At 35.3% G+C, this 13434-nt stretch overlaps 1 protein-coding gene and 1 non-coding gene across 3 annotated transcripts in view; one reads left to right on the plus strand and one right to left on the minus strand.

Annotated features, from left to right (window-relative positions):
- Positions 1–13434, plus strand: part of TTC6 (tetratricopeptide repeat domain 6) — a 248209-nt gene that overhangs the window by 225237 nt on the left and 9538 nt on the right. For both annotated transcript variants that reach the window (XM_054665996.2, XM_054665997.2), the window contains 3 exons: positions 4244–4454; positions 6693–6845; positions 7694–7864. In XM_054665996.2, the coding sequence (XP_054521971.2) occupies positions 4244–4454; positions 6693–6845; positions 7694–7864 (535 nt within the window). The remainder of the gene's footprint in view (positions 1–4243; positions 4455–6692; positions 6846–7693; positions 7865–13434) is intronic.
- LOC112205539 (U6 spliceosomal RNA) lies at positions 8301–8407 on the minus strand. Its single transcript, XR_002939477.1, has one exon. It is a non-coding gene; the product is annotated as a U6 spliceosomal RNA (small nuclear RNA).

Raw genomic sequence — 13434 nt, forward strand, 5'->3', positions numbered from 1 at the left:
GAATATCCTACTTGTTGCCCAATTTAGTCACCACGAGTGTTATGGTAGAATTAATTTTTAGAACTGAGAATGCCACTTTCATATTTCAAAAAATAATATCATAGAGGGAGATTACTCAGAGTTATATATCCTATCTACTTTTTACTTCAGCACATTTATTTTACTATTCTTACATATTGGGGCATAAAATATTTTTTAGTCTTTAACTCTTCAAGCCAGATTCTTTAGTTTGGGAGGGGATTTGTGATTTATTTGTACAACTCAGTAGGGCACATCTGGTCACGTATGTGATTAATTTGGAAAATGCAGTGGGCCTTTGTGTCTGTGGCCTAGTGGACAAGCTCAGCACATGATCCCTTGTTCACAGAACGTTGTAAGTAGAATCATGCACCTCCAGTAAGTGATCATATTGCTCTAGATTTATGCGAACACATTTTATTTTAGAAAAACTCATTTAACATACTTTTACACTTGTGGTAACTGATGCTTAACAATTTATATCTCATTGAACGTGTAACCTGACAAGAACGTAGATATTCTGCCACATTTTCCCATTGGCTAACTGTCATGCAGTTACTTAACAAGGGCTTCAACCTGTAGGACACTGTGACAGACACATATTCAGAGATGAAATTACTGTTTCTACAGTGGCATCTGCTCATTTTTTTTCTTCCTGGTCTATTGGTGCAGGAGGCTGGGAAGCCTCTGATTTTCAGCACTTTCACCTCCCTGGACTTGATTTTAGTCACTATCGGCTTTGAGGAGCTTGCTAGCTGTCTTTCAAGATCTCTTTTCAGCTTTAAGATTTAGTGATCATTTACTGGGTCTGAACAGACTAGCTGCTCATTAAACATTAGTGCTGATAACTTGATGGGTACAGAAAAATAGCTTCAATCACTGCCATTTGGTAATTCACAACTTATATGACGTGGTGAGCTTCAGTTCGCTGCCTCATTTTTCTAATTGGTTAGGCTATACAGAAGGCAAGATTGTATTTCATAAACCATATATTAGAATATGTACTCACAAAGGATTTTTAATTTCACTGGGTAAGAGGGGCCAGGGTGTATGATGCAATTTGGATGTCAATATTACTAGGGGCATTTCAATGAATTTGGTGGAGAATATGAGAGAAGGGGATTTCCCTGGAAATGTCCATTGACATGGTCACCATAGGTATGCATCATAAGTAAATGCTTCACTACCCACAGATAGAAATACTAAACACAACAAAACCTGTCAACTAAATGCATTTTACACAGAATGACTATTATACCTGATAAGGAATTATTGTTATACTATAGTGAGAAGGCACTTGGAAAGGCAAAGTGGTCTTCTTCTTCTTCCTTCTCCTCCTTCTTCTCCTCCTTCTCCTCCTTCTTCTCCTCCTCCTTCTCCTCCTTCTTCTCCTTCTTCTCCTCCTCCTTCTTCTCCTCCTTCTTCTCCTCCTTCTCCTCCTTCTTCTCCTCCTCCTCCTCTTCTTCCTCTTCATCCTCTTCCTCTTGCTCTTCTTCTTCTTCTTCCTCTTCTTCTTCTTCTTCTTCTTCCTTCTTCTTTCTTTTTTCCTTTCTTTTTTTTTTGAGATGGAGTCTTACTCTGTTGCCCAGGCTGGAGTACAATGGCATGATCTCGGCTCACTGCAACCTTTGCCTCCTGGGTTCAAGCAATTCTCATGACTCAGCCTCCTAAGTAGCTGGGACTACAGGTGCATACTACCATGCCTGGCTAGTTTTTTGTACTTTTAGTAGAGAAGGGGTTTCACCATGTTGGCCAAGCTTGTCTTGAACTCCTGACCTCAGGTGATCCACCTGTCCTGGCCTCCCAAAGTGCTGGGATGACAGACATGAGCTACTGTGCCCGGCCTGACTTTTACTTCTTAAATAGTGCCAATTATCAGGAAAGAGAGCACAATTTCATCGTATACTACTTGAGGAAAGTGACCTTGTGTTGTCTGAGTAACTCAAAAGGCAGCATCTGATTCCCATATGTGGATGTTAACCTTTGCTTGCTTGTAACATCAGAAGCAAGCTTTCTTAATGCTTCACTGTGGATTGTTGTGTGATCTTCTAGAAGAACACCTGTTGCACCACATTTGGGAAAACATGGAGCAAGTATTGCATGTACCTGTTATTTTTCATGGCCTGGACAAGCATTAAAAAAATACTGTATCACATTGTGAGAAACTGAATTGCCTTTCAGTTTCAAAATGAATTCTTTCTCAAACCTTCTGAACACATCAAGGAGAATGTCTCAGCTAAGAGCTAGTCTTTTTTTTTTTTTTTTTTTTTTTTTTGAGATGGAGTTTCGCTTTTGTTGCCCAGGCTGGAGTGCAGTGGCATGATCTCAGCTCACTGCAACCTCCGCCTTCCAGTTTCAAGCGATTCTCCTGTCTTAGCCTCCCGAGTAGCTGGGACTACAGGGGCCTGCCACCACGCTTGGCTAATTTTTGTATTTTCAGTAGAGACGGGGTGTCACCATGTTGGCCAGGCTGGTCTGGAACTCCTGACCTCGTGATCCACCCACCTCAGCCTCCCAAAGTGCTGTGATTACAGGCGTGAGCCACCGTGCCCGGCCAGAGCTAATCTTTAAAAACTTTGTTTGTAATCAATGGTGCAGCACTCAGGCTGTGTTCTGCAGAATAAAGTATCCAGCTCCAAGCTTATCATTTTAGCTTATTATTTTATTTATGGCATGAGAGAATTTTTCAACTTATGGTATTTAAATTAATTTGCTTTTAAAAATAAATTTAGTTAAGTAAAAAAAGTAAGTTGACTTAAAAGAAAATATTTAGTAAATGATAGTGTAGGTGGAACCTGGGGCAACTTTCATGAAGGAAGGGGTAGTTTGGGAATCACTGGTTTAAGAGATACTCTTGAGTAACCTCTAGAAGATGATAATTTCTGTAACAGTTTATCCTGGGTTCCATGTATTTTATAAAGGAAAAATGGGCAAAGTAGTGATACATCTTATTAAAATTTGAAACCTGTTTGAGAAGTAATGAAGGGAATGAAAGGAAGATATAATCTTTATTGGGTGAAGGTTTCTGTGCTAGGTGTTCTTCACATGTTCTTATCTGATCCTCATAACAACCTTGAAAAATTAATATTAATTTGCAAGTTCAGGCTCAAATCTAAACTCCAAGACTTTCTTCTGGCTACCTTGTTGAGATACCAGCTCACTGGTTCTTGTGCACCAGCCACAGGTATATAATAGGTGCAGAATGTGTGGTAGAGGTGGCTGTGTGGAAAAGCATGGATTTTGGAGTAAGGCTTACGTGAATCTCAGATATTTTCTCTGTGCAAACATAGTATGGTAGTTACTGTGCCATTACCTGTGTGCAAACTTTTCTGTGCCATAATTTTCCTTTCATATGTAAAATGTAGATAATTATAACTAGCTTACAGAATTGTTGGAAGTATTAAAGGAAATACCATGTGTTAAGTATTTAGCACAGTACCTGGTAAGTAAACACTGCTAGTTGCTAATATCCTTATTCCATTCCATTTTCAAAAATCCTAGACTCTCTCCATGTTAATTGAAACTAAATATTATTATTAGATATGCATATGAAATGGAGAAGTGACTTTATATGCCCATGAACAAACATTTGATGCCTTTAACAGCCTTAACCTCCACCACAAGAGAGTAATTAGGGAGGATAGAGAGAGTTATCATTTAGCCAAATACATTCACAAGTTGATAAATAAAATGCATTTTACTTTTTTCTCTCCCCTCCTCTCCTGGTGTCCACAGTGAAATGGCCTGCCTTTATAGGAGATCTGATGTAAGGACTCCCATGTGATGAAAATCTGGCTGTTTTCATTGTATAAGGAAATATTAAATACATATAAATAAGTTTAATCTAATTTTGAAAGTACATTTCATCAATAGTAGCATATGTTTTTCTATACTGGTAATTGATACCTGTTAAAAACAGATTTAAGAATGCCATGTGGACTTTAATAACTTGAGAAAGATCCAGAATATCATCCCATCACATTCTGCTATGAAAGTGACCCTTTCTTGCCATCTTTCCTTTTACCAAAATCTTCAAAGGACCTGTCACACTTCCTTAGGTCATATGGACTTATGTGCCTACCTCCTACAATGGATAATAGAAATGGAGATTTTTTAATGAGTCAATTCAAATCTTTATGGAAAAGTCAGTTATAGGAAAACATTGTATATGTCACCAGAATGCATCAGCTCACCAGAAGGCATCAATATTTTTATTTATTTGCAGAATTAATGAGTTTGAAGAAGCTGTCAATTTCTTTACCTGGGCTCTTAAAATTAACCCATGTTTTCTGGATGCTTATGTTGGACGGGGAAATTCTTACATGGAATACGGTCATGATGAAGCCACCAAGCAAGCACAGAAAGACTTTCTGAAAGCACTGCATATTAATCCAGCATACATAAAAGCCAGAATTAGTTTTGGCTATAATTTGCAGGTAATATAGCAACATTTTGAGCATTAAAAGCATGTTTTGGGGAGAGAGAATATATTTGGCTCTTTCCTGGCAATGGGAGTATATGTTATTTCTTTGGTTATGAACATTTACCTTTTCTTTACTTTTAGGTTCCAGAGTAGCAGTGGGAGCAGGGGTTTAGTTAGTTATAGAGAGACTGCCTGGATCTGGATCAGCCTGGGGAGCTGGTAGGCTGGTTAGATGAAAGTCTTTTGAACCTGAGCTTCCTTTATGTCTGCACCCCTCCCTACCTTCCTCCTCACTTACAAACAACTTTTAAAATTTGCCTGATGAAGTTCATCTATAAGAACCTGGGTAACATTTATTTTACTAGCTTATATACCTAGGCCCCACAGGTTTTGTCCTGTTGCATTAGTGAAAAGCTAAAGGGAAGAAAATTAGCCATTACTGGATCACAGTAGAAATTTGCAAAGTCCATTTAAAGAGAGGGATTTCCAAGGCAGCTAGAGCTGACTGCAATCCAGTGAAATGTGTTAAGATCATCATCATTCATTGCATTCAACAGACATTAACTGAGCACTAAATGTAGAACGGAAACTGCTCTAGGCCTAGGGATATAGCAATGAACAAGATTATACTTCCTCCTTCTTGCAGAGTTTACTACCCAGTGGAGAGATAGGCATCGAACAATTAATCATATGAATAATTGATTATAATCATGATAAGTGCAACAAAGGAAAAGGATGAGTTTTAGTATAACTTGTAGAAAAATAACCTAGCTTTGTTTGAGAGGTGAGAGAAAGTTTTTTGAGAAATTAACAATGTTGAGGTGTGAAAGCAGGGGCCGTGGCTAGGATACAGTGTTCCGTAAAGTGGAACCAGCCCATCAGAAAGTCTTGTAAGAAAGAGACAAGAGGGCCCAAGTGAATGGAATGTTATGGGCAAAGGGAGCAGGGCATGAGATGAGGCTGGAGTTAAAGGCCTTATGGTCCAGTTAAAAATGTGAATTGCATTAATAGGAGAAGTGACATCAAATTTGCATTTTATGAAGATCTCACTGGGTGTATAGCAACCTGAAAAAGAATTGAAAAGCACAGGAGTGTAAAGAATTGAGTCAGGAAGGAGGACTGCAAAAGGAGAGTTAGGCCCATCTGAGTTCTGTCCAGGGAAAGAGCAACAGTTTGTTCAACAAATACTTACAGATTCCCTTACTATTTGCCTAGCACTAGAAATATAGAAATGAGCACAACAGATGTGGTCTGGAGCAGATGACAGAGATCTTACTGTGAGGCAGTTTGCTATTTAATATCCTAATAATCTAATCTCAATTTGCCTGATTCCTTGTTTATTAAATGAGCTTGTGTTGACAGTGTGGATTTACAAATGGTTTACCCAGAGAGAGAAGATTTGATGGTCAGGAAACAGGGTCTTGTTCCCTTAACAGTTGTATTTCTTTTTACTTTTATATGAGAGTCCCTAGGCTCAGCTTGGTTAAAGTGAGTCAGCTTCCGAGATCTGGCAAGATGGGTTTTTTTAGCCCATCAGAAAAAAAGACAGACTCCAGACCGTACTGAATTTATTAACTCACTGCCTTCCTGTGGAGGCATTTAGTTGCCAGCTGGTCTTCTCTAGGAAGCACTCTGACATCGTTCTGTTAACAATGCCCCTCTCCTGACCTTTTTCTTTCTTTTCCAGTTGGTATAAACAGAAGCTTGGTAGATTTGCATGTATTTTCCATGGAATACGTATAGTGATACTAAAACTCCAGATGCTGGCGTGATTTATCAGAATATGTTTTACACCATTAGTTTATTAATTTATTATTCAATACATATTTATGTTATTATGTATATTATGTATATATTATCTATAACTGGAGATTCAGTGCCAACCAAATAAATACAATCCCTCCTTATGTGTGTGCAGCTCAATGCGCATTTTTCTGTGTTGGTAAAAACCACTGGCGTTTCACATGGTGGCTATGATTTTATGTTGTCCGGGATTGGTACAGGAGATGACTCGGAAGTTAAATTTATTTTAATTAATTAAAATTTCATCATAAATACTCAGAGGTAATTAGTCAACTGAATGCAGCCACAGTATGCATTCAGTATGCCTACTTTCTGGTTTGAAAGAACTTAGATTTAGCATGGCATAAATATACCCTTACTAAAGGTTTTATTTGATGGAGTCAGAATCATAAACGTTTGTCATGTTATGGAGTATTTCCTACTTTGTGTAATTGGAAAATTATTTTAGGCCCAAGGAAAATTCCAGAAAGCTTGGAACCACTTTACCATTGCCATAGATACTGATCCAAAGAACTACCTAGCCTATGAAGGAAGAGCTGTGGTCTGTCTTCAGATGGGTAATAATTTTGCTGCAATGCAGGATATTAATGCTGCCATGAAGGTAAAAACCATCTTAGATTATATTATTATTAGCATAAATTAACACTGTCAATGAATAGGTTCAAGTAAGAAGTTCTCTGTTAGCTTTTTAAAGCGACTTATGGAGAAAATAATGTTTTGTATTTTTTTTTAACCCAAGTGATCCCTAGGGTAAAGAGTTATGGCTTGCCAATTTTATAACCGAAATGCACTAAAACCCCAAAGTTCTGATAAATGTTGATCGCTTTCAGTAAATACGCTTTATACTTTCATGGGACATCAATATGATTTTGTAATAAAAAGTGAATGCATAACATAAAATAATGTTCTAGGTTTGAAGGAACTAAAGAGAGAACAATGTAAATCCCCAGAATCTTCCTGTAGTGAAATGACAAGTAAAAATCTCATGTTGAATGCAGTGACAGAAACTCTTCTTTACTTCTAGCTTTTGGGTTTTGATTCTGTAGATTTGGGCAGATGTTGTAGTGTTTGAAATGAGAAAAAGGAAAGAACTGAAAGATAATTGCTACTACATAGGACAAATAAGCCTGTTAACTATTCAATTTAATTTATTCTCTAGCTTAACAGCTAAACAGATAAGCTTTTCCACTTTGTCTATTCCTTGGAAAGGAACTGAGTGAAAAAACACTAAGATTATTTGTTTTATTGCAACCAAATCAACAAAGTGTTGACACTAAACCAACTTCATACCAACTCCTTTCTCAAAATATTTGTTCTACTGGAGTTTTACATGCACTATAAAATTACTCATTTCCCACAAGTGGATTCCCTAATGTTCATTTTGGCAGACATGACATCAGAGGTAAATACTATTCCCCAATGTTAAATAATCATAATATTATACTGCAGATCAGTACTACAGCAGAATTCTTAACAAATCGTGGGGTGATTCATGAGTTTATGGGCCACAAACAGAATGCAATGAAAGACTACCAAGATGCAATTTCTCTAAACCCCAAGTACTCGCTGGCTTACTTTAATGCAGGAAATATCTACTTTCACCACAGGCAGTTTTCCCAGGTAATGTGAGTTTTACTTAACGCTTTCTTTTTGACATGGAATGCTTTCTTTATTATATATAGCTTCAAAATATAATTCATACAATCTCAGGCTAATAATGCATTGGCTATTAGCTCTTGTATTTAAAATGTTATCTTTCATAAGAATGTTTATAATTTATCCATTAAATATTTATGCCTCTATGGATTCATTCTCCTCATATCATCAACACTTGTAAACATTTTTTTCTTTCATATTTTATCATAATAAATGTCTTGCTAGAATCTTATTGAGACATAATTGACATACAACAAATCGCACATATTTAAAATGTACGATTTGATGTCTTGACATATGTGTACACCTGCAAAATCATCACTACAATAAAGATAATAAACATATCTATCAGCACCAAAAGTTTTCTCATGCTCCTTGATATTTTATCCTTCTTTCCCTGAAAAATATGAAACGCTTCATGAATTTGCATGTCATCCTTGCACAGGGGGCTTGCTAACCCTCTGTGTATTGTTCCAATTTTAGTGCATATGTTGCCGAAGTGAGCATCCAGTAAACATCCTTTTGGACTTCCCCAAGTGTGAGGACTTGCCTTGAGATATCTATTGTCACTAACTTCCAGCCTGGAATCCTCTGTTCTTTCCCCCACTTAGACTTCCTTCAAGACCCTCCTTATGATTATCTAACTCACCTTAATTTATACTTTTTCCAAATTTCTGCCATGGGAGCACTGGACTGGGAATAAGAAGACTTGGATTTTAGTTCTGGTTTTGTGTGACACCTTAATCTCTTTGGACTTCAATTCATAATGTCTGAAACAAAAATGTTGGGTCATTAGATGATGATATTTTCTATTTTTTGAATTTATTTCATTTGAATCGTAATGCATTTACATGATTCAAACTCTTAATTTTTAAATTTTTCCTTTTTATTTATAGTCACTCTTTTTTCTGCTTCCCTTCAATTTATCTTGTTATTCTTTATCTTTTTGAGTTGGAAGCTTAATTAATTTATTTTCACCCTTTCATTTATATTGTAATAAGTTATTAAAAGTATGCCTTTTACCCAAGTACTGTTTTGGCAGCATTCCACACATTTGGCTCTGTAATGTTTGCTTGTTTAGCTCTGGTGAAATACACATAACATAAACTTTACCATCTCAACCATTTTTAAGTGTACATTTCAGTAGTGTTAAGTATATACTGAAATGGTTTTATTAACGTTTTCCCCAGATTTTCCACCTGTAATTTCTATTTCCCATTTGACTAAAGAATAAATTAACAGGGCATTTAACCAGATGGAAGGACATTTATATTTTCTACATTCTGGAATTTATTGAGTTTTAATGAAGTCTAATATAAAAACATTGTTTTGAATATGTCAGGGTCATTCCTAAGAAAGGGTATCTACTATCAGGATGTGGATTTAAGTCTACATTTATGAAGTCTATGTTATTAATTAGTTTACATTCATACTATTTTTTCACTTGGTTTATCTTGGACTGAGAGATTTATTCAAGTATCCTGTTATTAGAGGGTTCCTATATATTTCTCTTTACATCTCTTGTAATGCCTGCTTTGTGAAAATTGCTGCTACATTATTTCATGTATAGATATTTATACCTAATATATATGCATTATGAATTATAGCCTTCAGCACTACAGATTTCCTCCTTTGTTTCTTTTAATACTCTGTGGAACAAATTCTCCTTTGTGTGATATGAGGATCATGACCTCTGAGACCTTCTGATTTGCTTTGCCTGGTATTCCTTTGCTTTTCCTTTTATTTTCAACTTTTAAAATCCTTTGTTTTTGGTATGTCTCTTTTATACTGTATAGAATCGGATTTTACTTTGTGAGCTAATTTGAAAATATTTTTCTTTTAATAGGCAAGTTAAGCCCGTTTAATTTTGGCATGATCAATACATTTGATCTTAGTTCTGTTATTTTATGTAATCCAAGTGTGTTTATGTTAAAGGTATTTTGAAAGTATTTAACTCCCTGGTTTTTTATTTTTTGGCTTTTTTTCAGTTTTTGTAATATTTAGGAAGGTTTATAGTTTTGTTGTAGTGATTATCTTTATAAAAATAACATTAATACTCTTAGTTTAGTTTCTCTACTATGAACAACAATAAAATTACCCTGTAAACTCCTCCTCTCTCTCATTCATTATTCAATTTTAGTAATTTTTTAAAAAAAGTTTATCCTCATATTCTTAAATATGCTTGAGCTTATTATGCCAGCTTGTCACATAAACTTAGTTTCCACAGTCTCTTGGGTATAAAAATTGGTATGAATTAAGGTGAGTTAGATAATCACATCATAGGGATGGTCTTGAAGGAAGTCTAAGTAGGGGAAAGAACAGAGGATTCCAGGCTGGAAGCTGGTGACAATAGATATTGCAAGGCAAGTGCTGACACTTGGGGAAATCCAAAAGAATAGTTACTGTGGGTTCACTTGGGCAACACATAAATTAATTCTCCCATTTTGTTGTAAGTTTTATTATTTCTACACTGCCTGACCAAGATTTAATATTTATGTATTATTTTGTTACCCTTATTGCACATTTTAGTCTTAGTTCTTCAGTTAAATATATTCAGTTCTCATCACCAGACTATTTGCCAAACTCCCCTTCCCCACAATAATTTCTTGGTTGTCTGAAATTAGTCCTCTGGTAGAGTTCTAAGGAGGGGCTCCTGAGAACAATATTCCTTGGAGTTTTGCATGTTGATAGCTGTTTGCCTGTAGCCTATTTTATACCTTAAGACAGCATGGCTCCTTGACTCATTTTTCTTTCCTTGAGTGTCTTGTAAGTGCTGCTTTCTTTTCTGGTGGTATATGTTGGTGTCAAGAAGCATGATGCAAAACGGATTTTCTTTTTCTTAAAAGCAACTTGCTCTTTTTTGTCAAGATAACCACATTTTTTTTTAAGGGAAAAGTTTTACCAAGGTATTCCTTAGAGTTGACCACTGCAGGTTAAATTTATCAAGTACACAGTATATGTTTTCAGTACATAGATTTCAGATAAGTGTTGTTGAATTCAGTTAACATTTTTTTTTCTGTTTCATTGTTCTGATTTTCTTCACTGGGGATACCAATTATATAGATGTTGTATATTCCTTAATTTTGATTTATTCTTAATTTTTTATTTCTTAATGTCTGTTTCATTTTCTTTGTCTTTCTTTTGTATTTTTCCTAAATCTTTATACTGTTTCCTGAGATACCTGTTACCCTGTGGACCTCATAAGTTAGATTTCCTTTTTATTTTATTTTTCTAGTTCTATCCTATTTCCATGCCATTTTTTCCTGGTCACCTCTTTTCTGGGTTCCTGTATTTCTGATTCATTTTTTCTTGACGGCAATTGCTTCCTTAAAAATTTTTTTCTAAAATAGATTTTTTTAAATGAATTTTTTTCAAAATCATTTTATTTCAAAATGTTATATTTTTTATTGATACATACTAATTGTACATATTTATGGGGCACGTGATGTTTTGATATGTGCATACAATGTGTAATGATGAAATCAAAGTAATTGGAATATGCATCACCTCAAACATTTATCGTTTCTTTATGATGAGAATATTTCAAATCATCTAGCCATTTTGCAATATACAATAAATTATAACTATAGTCACTCTGCTGTGCTATCAAATACTAGAACTTATTTCTTCCATATAACTGTATTTTTGTTCCCATTAGCCAACCTGTCTTCATCCCCTCGCCCACCCCTCCCAGCCAATTGTAACCATCATTCTACTCTCTCTGTTTATGAGACAAAGTTTTTTTTTTAAGCCTCCAAATATGAGCAAGAACATGTGTTGTCTTTCTGTACCTGGCTTATTTCACTTAACATAATGTCCTCTATGCTCACCCATGTTGCTGCAAATAATAGGATTTTATTCTTTTTAATGACACAATAGTATTCCATTGCATATATGCAACACATTTTCTTTATCTATTCACCTGCTGATGGACACTTAGGGTGATTCCATATCTTGGCTATTGTGAATAGTTCTGGGACAAACCTGGGAGTGCAAATATTTCTTCAATATACTGATTTCCTTTGTTATGGATATATACCCAGCAATGGAATTGCTGGATCATATGATAGTTCTATTGTTTTGAGGAACCTTCATACAGTTTTCCATAGTAGCTCTACTAATTTACATTCTCACCGTTAGTGTACTAAAGCTCCGATTCTCTGTATTCTTGCCAGATGTGTTTTTTTGTGTGTTTTTCTTTGTTTGCAATAGCCATTTTTTTTTTTTTTCTGGAACAATAGCCATTTTAACTGAGGTGAGATAATACCTTATTGTGGTTTTGATTTGTACTTCTCTGATGGTTAGTGATGTTCAACTTTTTCTTATAGATCTGTTGGCCGTCTGTTATGTCTTTTCAGATCATTTGCCCACTTTTTAATGGGAATGAGATTTTTTTTGTTGCTGTTGTTTGAGTTCTTTATATATTCTGGTTATTAATTCCTCATTGGATGAATAATTTGCAAATACTTTATCCTATTCTGTAGGTTTTCTCTACACCCTGTTGATTATTGCCATTCCTATGCAGAAGCTTTTTCAGCTTGATATAAACCCACTTGTCTGTTTTTGCTTTTGTTGCCTGTGCTTTTGTGGTTTTAACTCTCGAAAAATCTGTGCCATATAAATCAATGTCTTGAACCATATCCACAATGTTTTCTTCTAGTAGTTTTATAATTTCAGGTTTTACAGTTAAGTCTAATCCATTTTGATTTGATTTTTGTACATAAGGAGAGACAGGGGTCTAGTTTCTTTCTTCTGCAAATGGATACCAAGTTTTCTCAGTTTTGTTTATTTGGGTCTTTTCTCTCATTTTTTAGTTAGTCTAGCTATCAGATTTGTTTATCTTTACAAAAATATAACTTCATTTTATTGATGTTTTGTATTTTTTAAGTCTTTATTTCTGCTCTGATATTTATTATTTTCTTTTTCTTTCTCTCTCTTTTTTTTTTTTTTTACTAATTTTGGGCTTGGCTAGTTCTTGCTTTTCTAGTTTTATGAGGTACATTATTACATTGTTTATTTGAAATCATTCTACTTTTTTGATGTAGGCATTCAACTCTATAAATGTCCCTCTTAGGTTTGCTGCATTTCATAGGTTTTGGTATGTTGTGTTTCCATTTTCATTTGTTTGAAGAATTGTTTTGACTTCCTTCTGAGTTTCTTTATTGACCCAATGGTTGTTCAGGAGCATATTATTTAATTTTCATTTGCTTATTTAATTTCCAAAGCTTCTCTTGTTGTTGATGTTTTATTCCCTTGTGGTCTGAGAAGATACTTGATATGATTTTGATTTTTATTATTTGTTGAGACTTGTTTTGTGTTTTAATATGTGGCCTATCCTGGAGAATATTCCATGTACTGATAAGAATGGGTATTCTGGCCAGGCGTGGTGGCTTATTCCTATAATCCCAGCACTTTGGGAGGCCAAGGTGGGCAGATCATGAGGTCAAGAGATCAAGACCATCCTGGCCAATATGGTGAAACCCCGCCTCTACTAAAAATACAAAAATTAGCTGTGTGTGGTGGTGCATACCTGT

The sequence above is a fragment of the Pan troglodytes genome, chromosome 15 (genome assembly GCF_028858775.2).
Source record: "Pan troglodytes isolate AG18354 chromosome 15, NHGRI_mPanTro3-v2.0_pri, whole genome shotgun sequence".
Taxonomy (NCBI): domain Eukaryota; kingdom Metazoa; phylum Chordata; class Mammalia; order Primates; family Hominidae; genus Pan; species Pan troglodytes.